At 41.2% G+C, this 26,316-nt stretch overlaps 1 protein-coding gene across 1 annotated transcript in view; it reads left to right on the top strand.

The window, feature by feature from the left end:
• Nucleotides 1-26,316, top strand: part of DDR2 (discoidin domain receptor tyrosine kinase 2) — a 166,324-nt gene that overhangs the window by 92,900 nt on the left and 47,108 nt on the right. The window contains exon 3 of the mRNA XM_052637087.1: nt 8,417-8,525. Within this exon, the coding sequence (XP_052493047.1) occupies nt 8,444-8,525 (82 nt within the window). The 5' untranslated portion in view covers nt 8,417-8,443. The remainder of the gene's footprint in view (nt 1-8,416; nt 8,526-26,316) is intronic.

The raw sequence follows: 26,316 nt of genomic DNA, 5'->3' as shown, positions 1-26,316 counted from the left end.
ACTGGAAGAGCCTTAATTCTGTCTCTGTCTAGTTTTGTGACCCAGGCAAGTTAAAGTCAATCTGATTTTGATATATAGGGAAGCAAGATCCCTAACTTTAAATGACTCATGATTTGGCTTGACAGACAGACATATAAATTCAGTATGATGAATGGGGTCCAGCAGCCAGGTCAGGTAAGTCTACCTAGGTTGTGAGTGAAGTGACTTAGGGTTTTACTTTCCCATTTTGTAAAGGGGGAATGATAATCTTTCCTTTCAGGTTTGTTGTAAGGCTTGATGATTATTCATTTGTAAGTTCTAGAAAGAGAGAGAGAGAGAGAGAGAGAGAGAAAGGTTTAAGTAGCAATTCTGAACTGCTTTTTCTTCTACTCTATCTGCAAGATATAATACTATTAAATAATATCTCTCAGTATCTCAAGTGATTCTCAAAACATAAAATAGGTCGCCCCATACCTTGTTGGATATGCATGGTTGGTTGGTTAGCACCCCTAAGGTTCTGATAGACTGCCCCAAGGAATATTTTTCTTTTGTCAGAGAAACAAATGTGAATGACATTAACAGGGGACATATTTTGTTAAAATCAAGCATCACAAATAAGACTAAAGTTTCCTTTTGATCTTCATTTCCAATCTCTAATGCCAGACACTATGATCTCTGAGGGAATTACTATTATCACCACTTGCCTTCCCAGATTCCTTGCTCTGTACTCATGTACTAGCCTATTTTAGCACTAGAGTGAATCCTAGATTGATGGTGTTTAACTTTCTAGATCTTTCATGTATATATGTGTATATATGTATGTAAGTATGTTTTTATATCCATAGAAATATATAGTGTGCTTTATATATGTCTTGAATCCTGTTTATTTACCCAAAACCATGTCATGGACATCTGACCATGTACTACATATAGTTCTAACTCATACTTTTAAACTATTGATTAGGATTTTATAGCAGGAATATGCCATAGTTTCTAGCACTCCCTTAGTGGTAGAAAATTTCCAAGTTTTGTTACTTAGAAAAATATTATACCCACATGTTCAAGGATTTCAGTTTCTCCACACTCTTGTCTACAGTTGTCTTTCACTTATTCATTTTTGATAATAGCCATCCTGACAGATATGGGGTTGGTTTCTTACTGTGGTTTTGATTTGTATTTCCTGATGGCTAGCAAGGTTGAACATTTTTCGTATATCTCTTGACCATTTGTATGTCTTCATTGGAGACATTAACATTCAATTCCTTAGCCCATTTTCAGGGATTTTATTAGTGGAATTTTATTTTATTTTTTTTGCCATTAAGTTGTGTGAGTTACTTAGGCATTTTGTGTATTAGTTGCTTATTGGATATATGGTTTACAAACAGTTTCTCCTATTCTGTAGGTTGCCTTTTCATCCTGTTGATTGTTTCCTTTGCTGTGCTTTTTGGCTTAATGTAGTTTCACTTCTTTATGTTTGCTTTTTTCTGCTTGTGCTTTTGGTATCATATCTATGTGGTCATTGCCAAGACCACTACCATGAAGCTTTTCCTCTATGTTTTCTTCTAGAAGTTTTAAAGTTTCAGATCTTACATTTTAAGTCTTTAACTACTTTGGGTTGATTTTTGTCAATGGTGTAAGATAAGGGTCCAATTTCATTCTTTTGTTTGTGAGTACCTAGTTTTCTTAACAGTATTTGTTTATGAGACTCATTTTCCACATTATATATTCTTTGCATCCTTCTTGAAGATCAGTTGGCCACAGCATTTATGGAAAACTGTATGAAGATTCCTCAAAATTAAATATAGAACTACCACACAACTGAGTAACCCCACTTCTGGGTATTTATCCAAAATAATTAAAATCAAGATCTTGAAGACACTAGCATTCCCCATGTTCATTGTATTCACAATAGCCTAGATGTGGAAACACCCTAAATGTCCACTGACAAATAAGTGGATAAAGAAAATGTGGCTTATACATGCAATGAAATATATTTACCTTTAAAAAAAGAAGCAAATTTTGCAATATGCAACAGCATGAATGAGATTTGAGGACTTTTTGTTAAGGGAAAAAAATCAGTCACAGAAAAAGTAGTGCACGATTCCACTTAAATTAGGTATCCCAAATAGTGAAATTCATAGAATGAAAGAGTGGGATGGTGGTTGCCAGAGACTAAGGGGAGGGGTGGGCTTCTCTGATGGCTCAGATGGTAAAGAATCTGCCTGCAATGTAGCTGGGTTCGATCCCTGGGTTGGGACGATTCCCTGCAGAAGGGAATGGCTGCCCACTCCAGTATTCTTGCCTGGAGAACTCCATGGACAGAGGAGCCTGGCAGGCTATAGTCCATGGGGTCGCAGAGTTGGACATGACTGAGTGACTAAGACTTTCACTTTCAAGGGGAGGGGTAAATGGAGAGTTATTAATCAATAGGCATACAGTTTCAATTAAGCAAGGTGAGGTAAGTTCTGGAGATCTGATACAATATTACACATGTAGTCAACAATAATATGTAGTCAATAATACTATGTTATACGCTTAAAAATTCGTTAAGGGTAGGTCTTATATTAATTGTTCTTACCATGATAAAATAAAAAGAAGGATGAGGTGGGGGATTGGGAGGGAGGCTCACAGGGGAGGATATATGTATACTTATAGCTGATTCGCACTGTTGTACGGCAGAAACCAGCACAACATTGTAAAGTAATTATCCTTCAATTAAAAATAAAAATTAAAAAAAGAGCAAAGCACTTCTTTGTGGCTACATCATTATGTACCTATATAAATCTTCTCTAGGATAAATAATAAATGGCTTGTATAGATCAGAGTCTATTTGCATATTTTGATTTAAATCATCTTCCGATTTATAAAACCAGTGGCAGAGTAGGAGTCTCTATTTCTCCACACTATTGCCAAATTCCATAGTTTCACACTTTAAATTTTTGCCAATCTGACCGATAAAATTGGTATTCAGCTGCTGCTGTTTGTCTTTCTGATTCTAGTGAGATTGAGTGCTTTTAGATGTTTACTGGTATTATATTGTTTCCTCTTTTAAATGATTTTTATTTACTTGGCCCATTTTTCTAGTTGCTTTAAAAAATGATTTATAGAGACTCCTTATACCAGAAAAATACATACACATTATTTTGTTCTAAAATTTCAAATGTTTCTCTTGGCCTGTTGCTTGTCTCTTAAGTTCATGATGCCTTTTATCTCAAAGATGTTTTGAACTTTGATGAAACCATTATCATTCTTTTTATTTGTATATCTTGCTTTCTATGTCATATTTATGTAGGTTTTCCTCTTGCTCACAGCAGATTCTCAATGTTTTCTAGAAATAGTTTGATTGTTCTGTTTTTACATTTTGGACTCTTTATTTTTGTGTGAGATATGAATATACCTTTATTAGTTTTTGAAAAAGCTACTGATTCATCTGAAACTTTTCACTGATTCTAAATGCCCTTTTTCTTATATGGAAAGTTCCCACTTATATATATATTTTTCTTGTGTATATGAGTATTGCCTATTCTTTTCATTGTCCTATTTATCTATTTCTTTGTCAGTCTCATATTTAGGGAGGCCTTTCCTGATCATCTTACCTGAAATGACCCTCATTCATTCTCCATCACATTACTGGATTTTATTTGTCTTCAAGGCATGAATATCTCTTTAGGTTTCTTACTTATTAATTTGCTAGTTTGGATATTATAAGCACCATGATGGCAGGAGTCTTCTCTGCCTTTTTTAGCACCCAGAATAGCACCTTTCAGAAAATAGTTGCTGAATGAATGAAGGCCAATAACTTTTTATTTTTAAGGTTTGAATAAATTTCTTGTCAAAGGAATTTGCACTGTTAACCAAAGAAGTGGGTAGAGAAGGACCTTCCATCTTCTTGAAATTCTTTCATGTATGTTTATGGGTTTTATTCACATGTCACATCGCTTAAATTTTGAACCTTTAGAAAGATTCATTCAAAGAGGCAGAAAAGGGTGATGTCTGTTTATAGTAAGTTTTGTACTTCCTTTTAAGGTATGGAATTTAGACTAGCCAGATATAACAACTGAATATGTGGCTTAAGACAATCATTAATTCATTCTGCAACTATTTATCCAGCACTCTGATAAGTCCTGGGAATGCAATGGTGAGTAAAATAAACAAGGAGCTTATAGGGGTGCAGGCACTAATTGGACAACCATAGCAATGGATATATGCTTATAAACTATGATCCTTTCTATGTAGAAAAATTATATGACACTTTCAGTGCATGTGCAATCAAGGGGGTAAGAGAATATTTCACTGAAGAAATAACCATTTGGTGGTGATTTGAATCAAAGAGAGGACTGAAACTTTTCAATAGAGGTCCTAAGGAAGCAAGGTGAAAACAAGAAAGAAGTCTGAATGTAACTAAGTAGAAAGGTTGAGCAGGAGTGTAGCTCTGGTGAAGTAGCGGAGATCAGATCAAAGGAGAGTGTATTATGATGACAAACAAAGACAAAACAAAACAAACAGCAACAAAGCAACCTTAGTAGATTTTGGAGTAACGCAAACCCTGGCTCCGTGCATGAGCTTTGATGCCTATCAATTGTGTAACCAGATCAGTTTTAACTTCTTTCTGCTCAGTTACTTTATTGATGAAAACAAACCTGGTAGAGTGACTGTAAATATTACATGAGATAGTCCTTGGCACGTGTTAGGTATCCATGGTATAGTACTTCTCAGTTTAATGGTTCTTTTGTATTTGTTACCTGCTGGGAACCCTAATTTAAGTAAACAAAGCAGAAATAATCACTGGTATTGGGGATTCATGACCTGAACCAAGTAAAACTTTCCAAATGAAAGTTCAGTCAATACTTTTTGAACAACTTATATGCAGAGTACATCATGAGAAATGCTGGGCTGGGTGAAGCAAAGCTGGAATCAAGATTGCCGGGAGAAATATCAATAACCTCAGACATGCAGATGACACCACCCTTATGGCAGAAAGTGAAGAAGAACTAAAGAGCCTCTTGATGAAAGTGAAAGAGGAGAATAAAAAAGTTGGCTTAAAGCTCAGCATTCAGAAAATGAAGATCATGGCATCTGGTCCCATCACTTCATGGCAAATAAATGGAGAAACAGTGAAAACAGTGGCTGACTTTATTTTTGGGGGTTCCAAAATCACTGCAGATGGTGACTGCAGCCATGAAATTAAAAAACGCTTATCCTTGGAAGGAAAGTTATGACCAACCTAGACAGCATATTAAAAAGCGGAGATATTACTTTGCCAACAAATGTCGATCTCATCAAGGCTATGGTTTTCCCAGTGGTCATGTATGGATGTGAGAGTTGGACTATAAAGAAAGCTGAGTGCCGAAGAATTGATGCTTTTGAACTGTGGTGTTGGAGAAGACTCTTGAGAGTCCCTTGGACTGCAGGGAGATCCAACCATTCCATCCTAGAGGAGATCAGTCCTGAGTGTTCATTGGAAGGACTGATGTTGAAGCTGAAACTCCAATACTTTGGCCACTTGGTGCGAAGAGCTGACTCATTGGAAAAGACCCTGATGCTAGGAGGGATTGAAGGCAGGAGGAGAAGGGGACGACAGAGGATGAGATGGTTGGATGGCATCACCGACTCAATGGAGATGAGTTTGAGTAAACTCCGGGAGTTGGTGATGGACAGGGAGGCCTGGCATGCTGAGATCCATGGGGTCGCAAAGAGTCAGACATGACTGAGTGACTGAACTGAACTGAAGTTCTGCTTAGTTCAGTTAAAAACCATTTTTGAGCCTCTACTTTGTACAAGATATAATGTTTTCTTTTGAGGATACAAGAACAAACCATTTGCAGCTAATGATTAAATGGGTAATTTTATAGCAATGTTATGGAGGATCTAATAGAAACAAATTCAATGTGTAAGGGGAATGAGGTGTGGGAGACAATCCTTGAAGAAGGAATCCTGGGGAAGGTTATGGAGGGGAGAAAGTGATAGCCAGTAATCCACAGGGAAGGTGTCATGAAAGAGAACTGGAGAACTGTTCTTCAAAAGCTGCTAAGAGAGGGTAGCTGCCTAAGGCAGTGCTCCCAAGAAGCTAAGCTATTTGTAGAAGGACATCCTGAATCATGGTCATGGACTAGTTCCAGTTTACAGCCGAGACCAATGTCTCCAAGGTCTGCCTGTGTGTCTCTTTTCTGGGCATGTTTGTTTGTGGACTCATTCGTGGAAACAGTGTTCCTGCTGCTGGCAGTGAGTAGGCACTGAGACATATTTGCTCTCATCCAAATCTATGCCATTAAACCATGGTCAACACATCTATGGACCATTTTCCCCTGCCCCCTACCATGAGGCCACTTTAGTTTTTTTGTGTTTGACTAGTTTTGGCTCTATCCTCTTCAGTCAGAACTATCTGTATGTATGTCTGTGTGTGTCAAGTGAAGTTGTTCACTTGAGTCTGACTCTTTGCGACCTCCTGGACTGTAGCTTACCAGGCTCCTCTGTCTATGGGATTTTCCAGGCAAGAGTACTGGAGTGGGTTGCCGTTTCCTTCTCCAGGGGATCTTCCCTACACAGGGATCGAACTTGGGTCTACTGCATTGCAGGCAGACACTTTACCATCTGAGCCACTATATCTATCTATCTGTCTATCTAACCACTTGGGGTTGGTCAGAGTTCTGTTGCCTAGAAAACATCATAGAAAGCTTCTGTTTCCTCAAAAAAAAAAAAAAAAAAAAGCTCCTGTTTCCTCTTAGCTATGCCATTCTATTATTTACTGTATTCCCATTATTGTCCATTAAAATCATATTCATCCTCTAAGAATCTGATCAGATGCTTATTTCCCCATGAAACCTCCTCTGGTCACTCCAGCTTAAAGAGATCGTGTCTCCCTTTATAATTTCACATTATACAGTTTTCTAGTAGTGGACCCAGTGTTTGTTGACTAATAGTGTTACCTGGAAGAAACTTGCTTTTTTAAAAGAAAGTTTTTATTCCTGAACAGTTTTATATTTATGGGATCGCTGCAAAGAGTACACAGATTTTCTATTTACCCATTACCCAGTTTCCCCTATTATTAACATCTTACATTAGTATAGTAAACATGTCATAGTGAATGAACCAATATTGACACATTATTATTAACTAAAGTCTGCACTTCATTCAGATTTCCTCAGTTTTCCCCAAATGTCCTTTTTCTGTTCCAAGATCCCATCGAGGATGTCACGCGTTACGTTTGACATTAGCTGTGTCAGTTTCTCAGACTTTCTAGTCTTGGGTGACCATGAAAGTTTTGAGGATTATATAGCAGGAATTTTGTAGAATGTTCTTTGTCTGATGTGTTTCTCAGATGAGGCTGGAGAGATGGGTTCTTGGGAGAAAGACAACAGACCAGAGAGTATCTACATAAATTATTTAGAATTCTTTTGCATGAGAAAATTTGTTTATTCTCCCCCATTTGTTTATTCAATCACTTATTTACGGGCTTGTAAATATTTATTTTATGTCTTGAGTTCTAATGCAATACCGCTTTATCCATTTTGTTGCGTAAATTGCTCCAGCTTTGGCCATGGGGACCCTTTCGTTGGCTGTGTTCTCTTGCCATATCCCCATCATTCTTGTGTGTGTATATACACTCAACTTGGGGCACTGAAACATTCTCCAAGATAATTGTATTTCCTGCCTCAGCCCTGAAAGTAGCAGTCTCTCCAAGGAACCCTGGTTCCTTTTATTGGAGAATGGTATAAGAAGTCAAGATCTGGGTATCAGGTTTGCTCCTTGCTATTGGGTGTCACTGCTTCTAGGCACTCTCATAACAAGAAGATAAATATATGGGTATGTACTAACCTGTGTGTACACATCTATAAATATTTCCATATGTAACCATTTATATCTCTATTAAGCTAAGTATGAGTTCATACTGATGTCTCAACTCTAATCCATAACCACATGGATTATTCTATGGGAATTTGAGCTTCAGGTACAATTCCAGAACTAATAAATCAGGATAAATATTCACCTTATGTCTTTTGAAAGGTAAACATGTTAACATCATTGAATGTTTTTCTTGGTTTAATAGTGGAATAAATATTAAAATTATGAAAATATTGTAAAAGTCAGTTTTACATTTTATCACTGTTCACAATTTGGGTATTTATCTTATTGAAACTTTGTTACCCACCTATAGTTTTGCTAATTTTAATTCCATGAGAATATAATCTAATAGAGTTTGAAAGTTCTTATATTACCTAAATATTGAATGTCCCAGAGTTTGAAAGTTTTTATATTTTGTGACAATTCAGTGTCCCATTCAACTATCAAAGTTCATGATTTAAAATTCTAAATATAGAAATAAACACTATAAAAACACAAAGATAATTATGTAAACTGTGTTCATCGTGTTGACGGTTTCTGCTTCACTCATTCCCTCTCCTCTTTCTTCTTGTCTTGCATTGTTGGTGGGCTGAAGGCTCCAGTTCCAACACCATCTTCTGAGATGAACCTGATTCCCAGAATGCCCTTGGTGCTGCTCCTGCTGCTGCCTATCTTGAGTTCTGCAAAAGCTCAGGTTAACCCAGGTAACACTGCCATTGCTCAGCCACATGCTGGAGACCAGCTGAACACTCAAGCCCTTCAGTGTTCATCTTGGGAAAAGCACTGCTGAGGGGTCCAAAGGTCCCTCCTTCCTTTCTTTCTCTATGGTGAAACAGGGCCATAGCAGAAATTGAAACAAATATACTCTGTAACATGCTGAATAGTATTGAAGTGTTTCTTACATGGAGTTGGGTGGAATAAAAAGAAAATAAAATGGGAGGTGGAAGAAGCAACCATTTGCTTCTGTATCTTCTGGGAAACAAACAAGAAAATTTTCAGACACCTTAGAGAACTTCTGCAAGTTGGTTTCCAAGTTATGTTTGGTTGGTTAAGGCCTATATTTTACTTGGCTGTCATTTATGCTTTGGGGACCCTGGTCTTGTAGGCTCTCAGGCAGTTTCTCTTTCCTACAGGGTGTGGGCCATGCTCAAAAATAGATATGTTAGTCCCCTTCTCTCAATTTTTAAAATTATGTGTACACTTTAAATTGAAGTATACAATGGTATCAATTGTCTATTACCATAGTGATGCCACTTAACAACATATGCAAAGTTGGTGATTTAGTCTGGTTTTGATGGGATTATTCTTCTGGTCCCTTCCGGATGTCCCTTCTGCACATATCTGAGAGTAAGCTGGTCATTTACTGACTCATCGAGAATGGCCTTGGCTCTGACAACTGGGGCAACTTCGATGTGCTCTCCTCTAGCAACACTAGTGTGTATACCTTTGAATGGAAATTGCATAGCAGCAAAGCAGAGAGGGAAATGTGTAGCATTTTTCAAACCAGTGCTCCAGTCATGTTTGCTGAGATCTCATCATCCAAAGCGAGCCACATGGCCAAGCCCAGAGTCAGAGTAGGAGAGCACAAAAATATTACCCCGGGGAGGTCTGAGTACAGGGAAGAGTAAGGGTTGGAGCCATGTTTCCTTTTTGCCACAAATATAAATGTAGGAAATTAGATATAGCCTAAGTGTCAATTTGATGAATTTTATAAACTGCGCACATCCATCTGAGCAGTATCCAGGTTAAGCAACAGAACTGTACCAGGACTTTGGAAGCTCTTCTTACATGCTCTTCAAGTCACTTTGCCCCACTTTCATCCCAAGGGTAGTCACTATTGTTTTCTAACAACACCAATCGGTGCTACTTGTTTTTGTACTTTAAATAAGTGGAATCACCTTTTGTTTCTGGCTTCTTTCACTCAACATTTTATTCATGATGTTCATATCATGACATGCAGTTGGCAGCTCTGTTTTCATTGTTGTATAATTTTGTTTGAATATTTTATTTATTCAGTCTACTTTGGATGGTAATTTGGATTATTTCCAATTTGAGCTCATTATAAATGAAGCTCCTATAACCCTTCTTGGTTATCTTTTGGTAGAGGTCAATACTCAAGTCTTTTAGATATGTACCTAGAAGTAGCTTATATGTTGAGTTTCCCTGGTGGCTCAGATGGTAAAGATTCCGCCTGCAATGCAGGAGACCTGAGTTCGATCCCTGGATTGGGAAGATCCCCTGCAGGAGGGCATGGCAACCCACTCCAGTGTTCTTGCCTGGAGAACTCCATGGACAGAGGAGCCTGGCAGGCTATAGTCCATGGGGTCACAAAGAGTCAGACATGACTGAGTGACAAAGCACAGCACAACACAGCTTATATGTTATATATGATCCGTTTTCCTACATATTGCTAAAGAGTTTTCCAAAGTGCTTTTGCTGATATCCCACCCCACTGCAGCGTCTGAGAGTCCCAGTGGCTTCAGGCTGTATTTGAATTCCTGAGGGTATTTTCGTTTCCTCTTCTTCATACAGTATGAGTGTACATTTGTGAAACACTCACCTTCTTATCTTTGCAAAAATTCCATTTCCATGGTATATTCTTTTTTCTTCCATAGGGCATATAATCAAGATATTTAATATCAGTGATTAATTGGTTCAGTAAATCCAGTACCTTGTTACTTTTTTGTAATAAGCTTAGTGAGTGCATCTCAGACCTGAACTTGACACCATTCTTTCGTTTTTTGCTTTGTGTTCCTCTCACCTAGTTGAAGTCTAGTTGCCTTCTACTTGGTCTTAAGTTATGACAATAGTCATACGCTTCTCTTTATACTTCTTTCATCCTTTCACCAGCAGTAAAATAAAGTTGGATTAGATAAGCTATGAAACCTTTTGTCACAAACTTATTATAATTTAGTGGTGTAAAAACTTTACTGCCCATTTTGGAAGACACTGATAGACTTTGGGCTTGGAAACAGGGTCCTTGAACTCACACAGCTGTTTTTCACAAGAAAGACCATTTGTCCCCAACTCCCTGCCACTTCCCAGGTTCAGGAATCTAAAGTCAGAACTTCAGAGGAATCGTGTCCCTTATTCTAAGAACATAGACGATAGCTGATGTAAACCCTAAAATGCTCCTTAGTAAGAAGTTGCATCTAGAAATCATGCCCCAACCTAGCCTGCCTCCATGGGAAAGGGATATCTCTAGACTCCATATGACGTATATGAATACTCCTGTCTACTGAATTTGTCTGATCAGTTTCCAGGATCAGGCTCCTCCGGAATGTATAAAACCAGTGCTTTGATTGCCACTGGGGGTCCAAAACACGGTGGAATGTCAGGTAGGGGGAAGTAGTAGAACCAACCTGGTTGTCCTGAAAACTTCGCTGAGGGTCTGTTAGTCCTGAGGACTCATCCAGCCAACTAAATAACTGCTGAGTGTGGAGAGCACAGGGGCAGTCAGCCCCACTCTCCTAACTTGGCCTGTGACAACTACTTGTGCTTGGGAAAGGGAAAACACCCCTTCTCTCCAACAGGCAATCTAGGCATTTAGGATCCATGGTACAGAGCCGGGGCACATACTGGGACTTCCCATTTCAATCCTGGATTTTCCCCTCATAAGAAGCAGGCAACCTGCTAGCAGTTTAGAGTCTTGGGGTGGTGGAGTCCTCCTTTGGTATCTAGAATGTTTGGAGGAATAAAGACATTAAGGATCTGAGATTCAGAGTGTTCTCTTCCTACTGGCTCCAAATTGACTTTCAGTTCATCTTTGCGGTTTTATTCTCTCTGGCATCAACCCTACATCCAGTGAGCTCTTGAGGTCTAGGGGCTTGATATCCTAGGCTAGTCATGCTGCATTGAATCTTAGAGATATTTAAGTCCTTCCTCCTCATTTTATAGATAGAGGAACTGGGTGTCAAAAAGGGTGAGTGATTTGGTGGTTTGCCCATGACAACACACATAGCTAATGGTAAAGCAGGGACCACTGGCTCCTGACTCACAGGCCCGGGTTCCTTCCATCAGACTACCCACCCCTCTGAAGGCCACTTGAAACAGTCTTTCTCTAATGATCATGTTTAGCTGGACAGCTTTATGGTTTCCTTTCTGTGACTTCTGATGCACATTTATGGGGATGAGAGGTAATTTGGATTTGAGGGACAGCCTGAATCCAAGCAACTGGGAAAGACAACAGGTTCCCACAGAGCTCTTGGAACCTTGGTCTTGTTAGCATGCTCAGCAAGAAAGGCTAGAGTTAGAAGGCCCTCGGGACCAGCTCACCCTGTCAAAGAAACCCAAGTGCTGAAGATGCTCTGATTGCCTTCTGCACACCTGTCCCCTTCTCCAAACTTCCTGTCTCCCACCAAAGTTCGTACAGCTACTTTCAGTTCAGTTCAGTTGCCCAGTCGTGTCCGACTCTTTGCGACCCCATGAATCACAGTACTCCAGGCCTCCTTGTCCATCACCAACTTTACCTATACACATTTCCACACTGGAAAATCATTTTTATTTCCCTGGGTTCTCATCATTCATGCTCCTAGAGATGTGCTGAGAGGGTTTATGGGATCTCAACTGCTAATGAGAATGTGATGCTCGTTCCAGGTTTCTAAACCCAGGCCTGAGGTACTAAGGCCGTGTGTATGTTTGTATGTGTGTGTGCATGGCTTGAGAAAGGCCTTGGAAAGGGACCTCCCAGGTTAAATTTCTCTTCAGTGAGCAATGCTAGATGCTGCCCAGACTGGCTTTTTCTTGCTTGTATCAATATGTTTGTTTGTCAAATCTAGCCTGAGGGTGGCCTCTGGCATCCTTCCTAACAGTAAAAGATCTTTCTCTGGGGATATCAGAAACTCGTTTGCCCCTTAAGCACTTTGGTTATTCCAAGTAGAGAAAAAAAAGATGCAAATTTCAAAGAAGAGTACCAGCTAATATTTAAGAAGCACTGAATATATTCTTGGTACCATTCTATCAGCAAATTTAGTCTTCAGAAGCACCTTAGGAATTAGGTGGCATTGTTATTCCAGTTTCACAGAGGGGAAATTGAGGCCTAGAGAAATTAGATAACTCACTCAAGGTTATAGACCTAGCCAAGTGGCAGAGCTGGGATGTGATCCACCTCCAGGGAGCATATTCTTGACCTCTGTGCTCTGCTGCCTCCTGGAGAGTTAGCCTCACTGAATGTGTGCTAACCAATCACATCAAGTCTCTAATGTCATGCTGGCAGAGACAGTGAAGGCTGAGAGTGATCCAGAGGAAAACAAACTTGCTAGGTTGGGTAAAAAGAGAAAGGGAGAACATGGAGTAAAGACACATAACTACAAAGAGAAAAACAAGAGGGTGGAGATGGTTGTCACTGAGGAGTAATAGGGCAAACGTGAAGCTAAGTTAGTACCCAAAGCAGGAACCACATGACTTTGGGATCCTTGGTATACGGCAAGTGCTTCCCAATCAAAGGCTTTGCCTTCACCCAGTGATAACAAAATGCCATGCTATGTCCTTCCTCCCAAGATGTATGTTCCTTTTGCTATAAGATTTCAACAAATCAGGAATCAGGGCATTCTAAAACTCAAAGAAGCAATAAGCTTCTCTGGGCCATCTTTCCAGATTGTTCCCTAAATTGGTGGTTCTTCTTGGCCCTGATGTTACACTATAGACAGTATGGAGAGTCTGTGCTGACAGAAGAGTGTGACGGCAACATAAATGGTGAAGAGACGATGGCAACTGAGATATCTAGATTCGAGTCTCAGCTCTGGGACTATCTCCTTTGTGACTTTAGCTACATTTCTTCACCTTACTTTGCTCACTTATAAAATGGGAAGAATAAAGTCTGCTTTCTGCCCTTCACAGGGTTCCATTAGGGGGACCAAATGAGATAATGGAAGTCTATGGGCTCTGGAAAGTTACATGCAAATATCAAGGGTTGTAACTTGTTACTTTTGGAAGAGAAGGAAATGAAAATAATGCAAACTATAAAACAACAGTTTCTTTCAAGCTGATGATGGAGGAGGAGAGAGAAAAAGAGTTCATTAGTGACTATTATGGTCCCTCGTGGTCTCCAAGAGAGACTCATGTTACCTTTGGGGAATAGGGGTGCTAACAACCCTGAACTCTGGCCATCCCAACTCCAAGGGATGCAGGGCCCTGTGCCCAGGCTGAGCATATCCATGACAGTGTTTTTTTTTTCTGGGGAGAATAGTGTGATTGTTGACTTAGCTCATGGTCTTAGCCAACAGGCCCCTGAAGAGCATGGATGTGGTAACATAGGCCTCCCAGAATTTTTCAGTGGTTTGGACACATACACAGTAAAGTAAGGCAAAAGTTAAGACATTCAAAACAATGAGGGTTTTGGAGGGGCTTAAGTGGAAGGCGATGAGTTGCTAAAAAGTATGCAACTTCTTTTTTCCCTGCTTCACAGATGTTAATGACTTGGGTCATTGTCTTATCTGGTGTGGTGTTGATCTCCTGGGTCCTCATGATGGACACCTGTCATAGTGCTTGGCTTATAAAGGCAATCAGTAAGTGTTTGAGGAGTAAGAATGCAGGAAAGAAAGGACGTCGAGAAGCTCCCTTTCTTCTCTGCATTTTTCTACAAAAATGGATCTAAGTTATGCCATGAGAGGTTTGAGCTCACAAAGATGTTCAGAAGCTGAGAAGAAGACATAAGAATATCATTCTTTTAAATGATGGTGGTGTTAAGTAGAAGGATGACAGACTGAAGTTCCCTGAACTGCAGCTACTAATATGCAGTAATGAGGTCCAGCCCCTGGTGTCCAAGGGCTTTGAGAGCCTTTTTCCTTGCAGAGGTAGAGTAGCCTCTGTGATTATTCCTAAAAGCCTAAATTCCCTCTCCTCTGGTCTACGGGCAGAGCATTTTAGTGGTTATAAATAAAAATGTGCTTACATTGACCCAAATTTGTATTACTCTTGACATTTCAAGGGAAGGATACAGACTTAATCTTTTGGGTGCTGTGAGCTATAGTCAAGATATAAGATCTAACGATGAAGAGTATCTTATTGCTAATTTAAGAACTGTTTCATCTTGGCATAGGAGAATCCCTGGATATGGAGACAGGCTAAAGCCACATTGAGAAAGCTACAATATTAGTTTGTTTGTTCTAAGTAGGTTAAACCAATATTTAGGACTTTCTATAGCTTCTTATTGAGTAACTTGCTAAATAATAATGGATGCCTCTCTTCCCACTATACAAATACTACTACTACTGCTCTTACTGTTACTACTAGTGATAATAGCAATAATGACATGATAAATCTCTGGTTACTCTTTTTGTTTCTTCATTAAGTAAAATTAATCCTTAATTTCTCTTATGACGATGAATCTGGATTCCTCTCTTAAAGTGCCAAGAGTAAGAAAGTTACAAATATTGGGGTAAATGTAAGGACTTTTTTCTACATTTATGACCACTAAGATGCCCTGCATATAGGTAGAAAACTGGCTCGTCCCAGTTCTCTGAGGCTTGGGTGGTCGTCTCTTTAGAAATGTGTTTGGGTCTTTGATTTTCTTAAGAGGATGTGAACCCAAAGTCCAGCCTGGCTAACAGTGAAAGCAGTTGGGTCTGCCTTTACACAGTAGGGTGGACTGTCTTCACCTTGGGCAATTGGCAGGGTTTAAACTTGGATTCTTGGTCATTCAGTGCTTTTTAAAAACTCCCATGTTTTCTGTGGCCTCTCTTCCTGGTGGGTCCTGAACTCTAATCTTTATCAGATTCAAACACCCAGCTCAGCTTTTCAGAGGGTTTTTCCTTAGTTTTTTACACTGCCTCTCTTATACAACCCCAGCATTTGGCAAATGTACTGGACAAGAAAAAAGCTGCCTGCTAGAAGGATCTCCTTCAAAAACTCTGAGATTTTATCCTCCAGTGTCCCTCTACCAGTGCGAAGCCCAGGGTCAGCCTCTTGCCTCTGCCCCTTGCAGTTGACAAATGGCTACATATAACTGCAGAGGCCACGCTGCTTCTCAATCTCCCCTCTCTGAAGCTTCAGTTCCTCTGCTCTCACCATGTCAGCACAATCAAATGGCTGTAAACAGATGATTTATAGATTTTATCTAGTTCTTCCAGTTATCTTCAGGGGGAGTGTTGGTTACTATAAGCTACTCCATCCCACCTGGGAACAAAAATAAAAAGTTAACTTTTACCTTGCTGTTGCTGTGATTCGTGTTAACTGATTATGCCTTGCTTTTTGAATTGGTTAGTAGGAAGCTCGGAGACAAATTTGAGGCCCATCACCAGCAAAGTGTATAGAACCAAATGTAATATTGATTATATTTTTAGTATTAACCTTAGCTCCAGCTTACCTTAATGTCCTAATTCTCTTTCCCCATATCTGCATTTCTATACTTATTTGTTTGTTTATTTACTTAGTATATTGTACAGTTTTGGAAGCCAGTTCCAATTTTTTTTTAGAATGAGTCAGAGTAAAAATAGTTAAAAAATCAATAACACCTACCCTTTATTAAATGTTACTGTTCTAAGCATTACTGTGCTATAAACATTACTAAGTACTTGACATTTATAACTCATATTTTCTCATAAACAAGTACTGTTATTACTGTAAAACTGAGACGCTTAAAGCTTAATTAATCTTCTTAAGGCCATAAAACCTCTAAATTGCTGAAGAAAGAGTGAATGTAATATTTAAAATGAATGATCCCCTCTCCTTCTGGATATCATTTATTGAACCCTATTGCCTTCCAGGAATTGTTAAGTTCCTTGTACATTACATCTCTGCAAAAACCTTGCTTGGCAGGATTATTTAAGACGAGGAAGTGGAAGCTTAGAGAGGCTTAGTAGCTTGTCTTGAGATCCTACAATTTGGAAATGGCAGAATCAAGTTTTAAGTAGGCCTCTTTTGATTCCAAACTATGCCACGACTTTGTTCTCAACTCCTAGCTCATGGCTACCCAGCTGTCTCAACTTACCTCCTTGTTGAGGAAAAGGACACAGTGTTTTAGCAGGAGGCTTTCGCTGACTTTGTTAACCTGGAAGTCTAACATACCTTGTCCAATCCTTATCTCAGTACCCGGAAATCCAGTACAGCCTGGGGACCCCTCTTCTGGAGTTCTACAATAATTGTTTCTGGAGAGTATTTTAGGCTTTTAGGAAAACTGCAATTCTAAAGGGCTGTTCTTAAGGGAAATTTAGACTTGGGCAAAAGAAGTCTTGGCAAAATAACCTCATTGTACTTAGAGGAACCCAAATAAGTTTCCTTGGCACCTAGCAAGATCCCAGTATGTAGATATTTACTTGCACAGTGAACAAGTCTGAAGCAGTCTGCTCAGTAGTATTTCTGGGGAGAAGGGGCCCAAATGACAGCTTCTTTAATTAGACCACCTTGTCCTCTCTGGAGCTAGAAAAACTAGATCTTGGTAGCCTGAGCTTGAAGAAAGAGGAACCAGGGATCAGATTTGAATTTTAGTCCTGATTACCTTAATCAGCTGTTCATCCTTGAGTAAGTCAATGCACCTTTCTGAGCCTCAGAGGTTCTGATATCCATGGAGCCATTGGAAGGATCAATTTCTTGAAGGCCTGGCTCTAAAGTTTCATGATTGCAGATGTTCCTTTAGGTCATCAGCTGCCTTGGGTCCCCTGGTTGACCCTAATAGCTGAGCCGCACCCCCACCAGTCTTACCTGCCCTGTGCCAGAGGGGCCCAGCTGTCAGCTCTCCATGGCCTCAGGCCTGTGTGCCATGTGAGTGTTTTCCTGGAAGCTGCATATAGGACACTCATTGATGGGGAGAGCCTGTGGTCTGGAGTTGACAGTGAGATGGTAAACATCATGAAACAAGCAGCCCTTTCAGGCTCTCAACTTTGGCAGCACAGTGTGAAAATAATTCTTGGAAGCTGGGGCCTGGTGGCAGCTGCTTCTCCTCAGCCTGCCTGCCAGGCCCTACCAGAGCTCAGGAGGAACTGCCTTGCTGCCTGGGCATGCAGCAGCCAGCGCTAGTAGTTTTCCACTCTGGGAAACTGGAAAAGTCAATTAGCTTCTCTGTCCAGGAGATTGGCGGGTAACGGAAGCGTAGGCAACCACCAAGACAACTCAGCAGGCAAAATCAGGTGATGCCTCTTTGCTTCAGGGTCTCTTGCTTCCCTTTGTGATTTTTTGCCTTCTCATGCTGCTTCATATTTCATAATGTGAAGCTCAGAGACAGATGGGTGGGTTTGGATTAACAATGAAGTGGGCTTGGGGGAAAGGAAGGGGACCTGACATTTAGGACTTGGGCCGACTTGGCAATTCTGAGTCTTCGCTCTTGGCTGGGATCCCTTCCACAGAAGGAGTTTGTCAAAAATAGGCACATTCAACGGGAAAACCACATTGGTACTGCTGAGAAGTGCCACGTTGGTTGCTGAGGGCCCAGGTTTATCCTGGTTCCAAAGACCCACTAGGATGAGGAAGGCCATCCAAGACCAGCTTGTCTACTTCCCCGTGTCCGTTCTCTGAGGCTCCTGGGAATAGCAATTCATCAAGGAACTTTGCCTAGTGGCTGCTGTGATGGCTTTTATCTCTGAGCTCCCTTTCTTCATGCTATGCTCATTGGTCTCAGCTTCTAGACCTACAGCTCTGCTCCGTTGTCTGAAGAAGGTTTGTAATACTTGTAGCCCAGAGTCTTACTCTGGCTTGAGTTGGGGATCTTCTACTGACTAATAATCTGGTCAGAACTTCTCTTTCTCTCATGCAGTTCAGTTCAGTCACTCAGTCATGTCTGACTCTTTGAGACCCCATGGACTGCAGCATGCCAGGCCCCCCTGTCCATCATCAGCTCCCAGAGCCTGACCAAACTCATGTCCATTGAGTTGGTGATGCTAACCAACTATCTCATCCTCAGTCATCCCCTTTGCCTCCTGCCTTCAATCTTTCCCAGCATCAGGGTCTTTTCCAATGAGTCAGTTCTTCACAGCAGGTGGCCATAGTATTGGAGTTTCAGCTTCAGCATCAGTCCTTCCAGTGAATATTCAGGACTGATTTCCTTTAGGATGGACTAGTTGGATCTCCTTGCTGTCCAAGTAACTCTCAAGAGTCTTCTCCAACATTGCAGTTCAAAAGCATCAATTCTTTGGTGCTCAGCTTTCTTTATGGTCCATCTCTCACATCCATACATGACTACTGGAAAAACCATACGTTTGATTAGACGAACATTTGTTGGCAAAGTAACGTCTCTGCTTTTTAATATGCTGTCTAGGTTGGTCATGGCTTTTTTCCCAAGGAGCAAACGTCTTTTAATTTCATGGCTGCTGTCACCATCTTCAGTGATTTTGGAGCCCCCCAAAATAAAGTCTCTTTATTGTTAAGACAGTACGTTTCTTACTGTTTCCATTGTTTCCCCATCCTCTCATGCAAATGCCCACAAAGCACTCTTGCAGCACTGTCCTCTAGAGATTGTTGTGAATTGGCAACAAGATGGCGCTTCCTGTGACAAACCCTGACCCTCATCAGGGAAACACTGCTAATCAGGGTATTTTCTCAGCAAACATGGGCTGAGTGCCTTTTATGGCCAGGCACTTTGAGAGGTTCTGGGGCAGATCAGTTGTAGCCCCTGCTCTAAAGAATTCAACATGTTGTTAAGATCATACTCTTCATTTATCCATCCTTGAATTTATCCTTCCATCCATCTACCCATCACTCTATCTCTTTATTTATTTAATTGCTAAATGCATGGTGAGTACCTAATGGTACTCTGTGTTTGTAGGTGGTGAGGGGGGAAAGAAAAAAACCTGATATAATAGTATTTTCAAAATTGCTTACAATTTCAGTAAGGAGGTAAAGAAGTGCAAGTAAAATGGAAAGTCTCAGGTGAAGGTTGCTACCTAAATGAATGTCCCAATTTTTCTCACCATCACTTTTATCCTCATACCATGTTTTAATGTTTTCAATAGTTTTGTCAGGCTTCTCTGTTAGACGGTAAAGTGTCTGCCTGCAATGCAGGAGACCCACATTTGATCCCTGGGTCAGGGAGATCCTCTGGAGAATGGAATGGCTATGCACTCCAGTATTCTTGCCTGGGAAATCCCGTGGATAGAGGAGCCTGGTGGGCTACAGTCCACAGGGTCGCAAAGAGTCAGGCATGACTGAGCGACTGAACAACAAACTTGTTAAATTCATGAACAAAAAGATGTGTGTGTGTGTGTTAGTTGCTCAGTTGTGTCCAACTCTTTGTGACCCATGAACTGTAGCCCGCCAGGCTCCTCAATCCATGGGGATTCTCCAGGCAAGAATACTGGAGTAGATTGCCATGCCTTCCTTCAGGGAATCTCCCCAACCCAGGGATCAAACCCAGGTCTCCCACTTTGCAAGCAGATTCTTTACTGTCTGAGCCACCAGGGAAGCCCTATAATGGCCCAGACTTTTAAGGAAGTCTCAGATATCTGCTGCCAGGTTAAATGTCACTAATAGGGGTTATTCTTCCTTAACTTCCTAGGCCTTTTTTTCTTTCTTTAAAATTATTTTATTTTATTTTATTATTTTTGCACATTTATTTATTCTTAATTGATTGCTTTATAATATTGGCTTGATTTACATCAACATGTTTTTAAGTTCTGCAATAATAAACAACACAATACAAAATTCTTCTTTTACTAGTTTTTTTACCTATATATATTTATTAAGGACACAGTTAATGCCAGACACCCTACCATAAACCAGAGAGACAACAAAGAGAAAGCTAGATAGGATCCTTGCTCTCAAGACATGTACTGTTTAATGGAGAGGCCAAAATTCAACAATTATTTGTTCTAAAAGTATAAAAAGTGCTATAAAAGAAAAGTAGTGCATTATAAGATCATGTAGCAAACAATTCTTATTGAGCTCAAGACACATAGAAATTCCCTGATGAAGGGATGGTCTGGGAGCTGGAGCTTGAGCAGGATTTAGGAGATAAAGGAGGGGAAAGGAAGAATGTGTCAGGCAAAGGGAACATCATGTTTAGAAAGACCTCCAGGCTGGAGGATACTCTGTGTCTTTGTGAAGTTGAAATAAGACCAGTGTGCTGGGATATAGAGAGCAAAGATCTGGGATAGCACAAGATTAGGCCAGAGAGGTAACCTGAGGCCTGATCATGTAGGCCTCATGGGACACATTACCTTGAGAAGAATGAGAAGCTGTTAGAATGTTCATGTTCGAATAAGGCTTTAGGAAGCTCACCTGTGTTACTATATGGAGAAAGGACAATAGGAGAGCCAGGAGGAAGAGCTAGAAGGCATTATAGTGTTCCAGGCACGAGGTGGTGGAGGTTGGGCCCTGCGCAGAAGTAGTGGGGAAGGGGAGAAATAGCTGAACTTAAAAAATTCGCAGGAGGTATCGGACTGGCAAATTTTTTAAGTTCAGCTGTTTCTCCCCTTCCCCACTACTTCTATGCACGGCCTGGAGACCTGGGTTTAATCCCTGGGTTGGAAAGATCCCCTGGAGAAGGGAAAGGCTACTCACTCCAGTATTCTGGCCTAGAGAATTCCATGCAAGCCCATGGGGTTGCAAAGAGTTGGACACGACTGAGCGACTGTCACTTTCACTTTCATAGGGCTGGCAAAAGAGTTCATTCGAGTTTTCTGTACCATCTATCTCAGTGTTCACATTGTTTGCACAGTGCGCTGAACCCAGGGTAGGCAAGGCGTGAGTTAAGAAGCTGGAAAAGGATTCAAGGAGCCGTTGGAACTGCAGACACAATTATTCTCTCCTGGCTGGCATGGCAGCTATAACACAGCCTCTCTCCTGGCTGACTCAGCAGCCATAACATAACCATAACATAACTTCACTTCACATAACCATGCTGTCGCTCCAACACAGCGCCAGTGCAGCAGCAGGCGGGGCTTTCACGGCGAAGCTCATACAGGTGAGCTGCACACAGTAGCCCGCGGCCAGGCGAGTACCTCGTGATACACATGTGCAGTGCTATGAATGATCTCAGCCATTACATAACCATGCAAAGTCATTGTTTACAGAACATGGGGTGGGAGAGCCTGACTGGTGCAATCTTGTTAATTTCCTCACACCATCTTATGGAAAAATCTGAATAAACTTTTTGGCCAAACCAATAAATTTGAGGGATTTGCTGATGAACCAGATGATTCTCAGAGGCCAAGTTTACATCGCACTTCTTGATTGCCTCTTAGCAGAAATAACATGTCATCTATCATCTTGAATCCTTCCACTCCAAAAAGTTTGTATCAGTTTCCAGGCAGAGGTTCAGAGACCACTGCCCCTCTCCCCCAACTCAGGGAGAGCCCTTCTGGTTTTTGTCAATGTTGTTGCCACTCTGCTATTTACACACAGTGGGCTTAAACCCTTTTGTGATGGAAGGACTGGAGGGGATGAGGAGGAGGGGCCTCTGAGACATTCAGCATTTTTTATGTGAAGAACTGGAGCCTCATCTTCTCCCCCAGTTCCTCTAATTATCAAACTTGATTGTGCATCAGTGTCAATGGCTGTGGGACCATCCTTTGCCGGGCCCCATCTGCAGATCCAGTAGGATGGGGTTAGGGACTGAGAATTCGCATTTCTAACACGTTCCTGGGTGCTGCTGGTGCTCCTGGGCCTGGGAGCATGCTCAGAGGACCACAGCTCTAACACAGTGGTAGATAAGGAGACCGGAACCTTGGGGAAGGGAGTTGGCGCTCCTTTGTACCAAGGAGAATATCCCAGGTGGGATCTCAGGTTTTCTCTCTCTCTGTTAAACAGGGTAAATTCCCATATAGGTTTACTTAGACCATAAAATAGAAAGGATCCCTGAACCTAGGAAATATAATGGAAACAAAATGTTTCATGAAGGCAGCTACAACAGCAGCAGCTCTGCTGAAACTTCTTGGTTGCTGTTCCCAGGATAAGCTATGCCTTGGTAGGGAAGTTATTTGCAACAATATCATGATTCACCCCAGGCGACCCCCCTTCCCCATTTCTGGTTTACTTTAGATGTTCCGGGAAACAGTTCTCATTACATTCACAGCTCAGTGTCTAGAGATACATGATAGCCGGGAATGAAAGCCCAGTGGGACTGTGAACATGGATTTCTCTTTCTGTCCGGCATGGCCTCAGAAGATCATCTGGTGTTCAGGCTGGGAGGGATCTGGGAGCAGAGTGGTTCCCAAGACTGGCTGCACAGCAGAATCACCAGGAAAACTTTAGAAGTGTGCAGGTTCCTGGGCTCAGCTTCAGAAGCAGAGGCTCACAAATGTGTATTCTAGAACCTTCCCAATTGGAGAAGGAAATGGCAACCCACTCCAGTATTCCTGCCTGGAGGATCCCAGGGACGGGGGAGCCTGGTGGGCTGCCGTCTATGGGGTCACACAGAGTCGGACACGACTGAAGTGACTTAGCAGCAGCAGAACCTTCCCAAGCAATTCTAAACAATTGGTCCATGGACTGGCTTTTGGGAACCACTGCCTTAGCGAACATCTATTCTGACTCCCTTGCTGTCCACAGGAGAAAACAGATCCGAAGAGGCTGTGGCGTTTGCTCAGATCCCACATGGGTTAAGTGGTGGAGCCAGGAATGAACTTGAAATCATTTGCTTTTCAGAGGTTGTAAAGTTTAGTGTTGTCACAGACTCTAGAGCCAGATTCTAATCTGAGTTAGTATTTACTCAATGAAAGGTCTTGGGCAATTATTTAAATTCTTTCCGGTAAAATGGGTAATAAGTGGGAAACCTGAAATAATGAGTAAGAAAACGCTTATCTTGTTGCCTGACACTTGATAAATGCCTCTAAATGAATGTTGTTATTACATATTTCATCGAATTTAAGAAACTGCTGACTCTAAGATGTGTCATTACTTTTTGTGCCTCTAAGGAAAGAAAAACACTGATGAACCATGACTCATTATTTGCTTGCAAGATGCATTCAGATTTTAGGGACGTTCACATGTGGAAAAAATGGGAAATATGGTATTCCGCTTCTCTTTCCTCCACCCTATAAAGATAATTATGTTATTAAATTAAATACTTCAACAGTGAATGCAGATCTGTGAAGAAGAAACACACAACATTTGAGAAGAACAGCAAGGAGACCAGTGTGGCTGATGGGAGGGTAGGGTGGAGGTGAGGTTCAGGACAGTCAGGGGGCAGGTTATGTGTGAAGATTTTTAATTTCATTACAAGTGAGATGGGAAGTTAATGGAGAGCTTTGAACAGAAGATTTACATGATCTCATTTATATCATAGTAGATATATGGGGAAGGGTAGGGTGGATGAAGGGAGGCCAGGTAGAAGATTCTTATTCTATTCGTGGTGACAGAGGACAGTAAATTGGCCTAGACTGGTAGCACAGTATTTGCAAAAGGTAGATGGGATATGGGAATACTTTTTAGAGTAGCTAACAGAATCTCCTATCAGCTGATGGACTGGATATGAAGTGTGAAAGGAGTCAAAGATGGGCCTCAAGGTTTTTGGCTCAAGTCATTGGAATAATGGAGTTGGCTGAAATGGAAAGACCCAGGAGTGAGTTTCAGAGGAAGAATATTTTACTCAGCTTTCTTTTTATTCCTAAGCTATATCTATCTCAAAGGTTTACCTTCTGTTTTCAAGAAATGTTTTAAAGCAACTATTCTCTCCCCAGTTGTGCACCGAGAAACAAAAGGAAAATGAACAAGACAGAGTCCTTTTACTTTTTCCCTCCAAAACTTCGCCATCTGTAGGGAGACAGGACTAGACACAAGTGTTACGTAGCAGTGTATGCCTACTGCTATAAGGGAGATGTTGGAAATGTCAGAAATCAGAGCAAGGGGAAATTTATTGGTACTATCCTCCCTCCAAAATGCTCGCTTTAGTTGAGTACAAGTTTATTAGATGGCCAAAGGAGGATGCTACATAATAACGTAGGCTAGTCTTTCCACTGAAGGTACACTGACCTCCTTGCTCAAACTCAACCAACCAAAAATGCTTGTTCCTTGCATTCCCTGTTCCCTTTACATGAAGCGTGCTCCCCTCTGGAGTCGCCTGGTTTGCTGTCTTCCTTCACTGAGATCTGTGTTCAGTTGCCTTATCTTTATCATCTTCTCTCAGATCAGATACTCATTGGCTTTCTGTCCTCTCTTCCACCCTAGAATGTAAACTCTGTGACAAAAGGTGCTCTGTCTCTTTTGTTTGCTACTGTAACACAGAAATCCCCCCAAGTCACTGAGCAAGTTAATAAAAATAAGCATTAACAACCTCACAGATTTGGAAAGCAATGCTCACACAAATAGATTTTCATGCTGGGGGTGATGCTGGGGATAGGACTAGCTTTGGGAACCAAGCTTTGGTTTCAGAAGGGAGAGAGGAATGCCGGGGAGCAGCTCTCTTTTGGATCTGCTGCGCAGCTTGTGTCTCGGGAGAGACAGCTTGCCTCCAGTCGCTCTTTTGGCTGAAGCAGAGAGGGCAGTCTGGTGCGCTGGGACAGACTTTGGGTTGGGACTCAGAAATGTGATCCAAGTCAAACCCCTACTGCTTAATAGTCATGGGACTTCAGTTTGTTTCCTCATATATATAATCTGAAAATAATAGTACATGCCCTGCCTATCATATTGAGTTATTAGAAGGGTAAAATGAGGTAGGCAATTGGACAGCACTTTGCAGACTGTGAAGAATTGTGTTTTAGGGGTCAAGATGGCAATTGAGGGCACTGCAACATGGATGATTGCCAAAGGAGCCAGGAATAGCTGCCTTGACCAGCTCAGCCCCTTCCCCAGGAGGTCCCTGAGAGAAATATACCCACAAGGGACAGTTGCAAAGGGAAAGCAAAGTGCAAGTAACTATACTTGTGTCCCAAACATCCATGCAAGTACTCTGGAAGACTGGACTAGGGCATGTAGATTGTGGGCCAGACCTCCAGAAGCTTTTCCTTGCCATTAAGTCACTGGTGCTAAAGATTAAAACATTTAGTACACCCAATACCATGTAGGAGAAGTTTCAAGCAGGGGGCCAGAGCAGACCTGGAGTCAGGGTACCACTTTTGCTGAGTGATGGAATCGAGCAGAAGAGAGGACCATGCCCTGTGTGTGATTTTGAAATGTATATTGACCTCACTTATTAGTAATCTTGGCTCACTGGCATCTTGTATTAGAATTTCCTGATCCTTACTTCTCCCTTCAATTTCTCATTCTAGAGAGTTCAGAGGTTGATAATTTGATGCTTCAGTCATGAAACTCCCAGGTTTACACTTAAGATTTGCATTTAAGAGTCTAGAATAATGATTATCTGTGGAACCAATCACCTCTGAAGGAGAAATTATATATTTGATAAGAAAAGGCAAAACCAAATCCCCATGCTCATCTGTTGATTCAAATCTGACTTGGAAAAGGAAGTGAACAGTAACATAGAAGAGTTTCAGTTGGGTGTATGGCCATGTTTCTTGCCAAAGCTACCTATATATGATTTTCCTTAATCATACTATTTCTGGGAGAGTAAGCTGGCCCAGAATCATCCTTTCCCTAGGGTCACACAAGAATCCAGGAGCTTTGCTTGGTGTGATATACACAGAAGGGCTTTTGCCTTCAGTGTGTCATTATTACAGTGGATGTCATTAT

The sequence above is a fragment of the Budorcas taxicolor genome, chromosome 3, assembly GCF_023091745.1.
Source record: "Budorcas taxicolor isolate Tak-1 chromosome 3, Takin1.1, whole genome shotgun sequence".
In the NCBI taxonomy this organism is placed as follows: domain Eukaryota; kingdom Metazoa; phylum Chordata; class Mammalia; order Artiodactyla; family Bovidae; genus Budorcas; species Budorcas taxicolor.
This window is presented reverse-complemented; position numbering and strand designations above follow the sequence as displayed.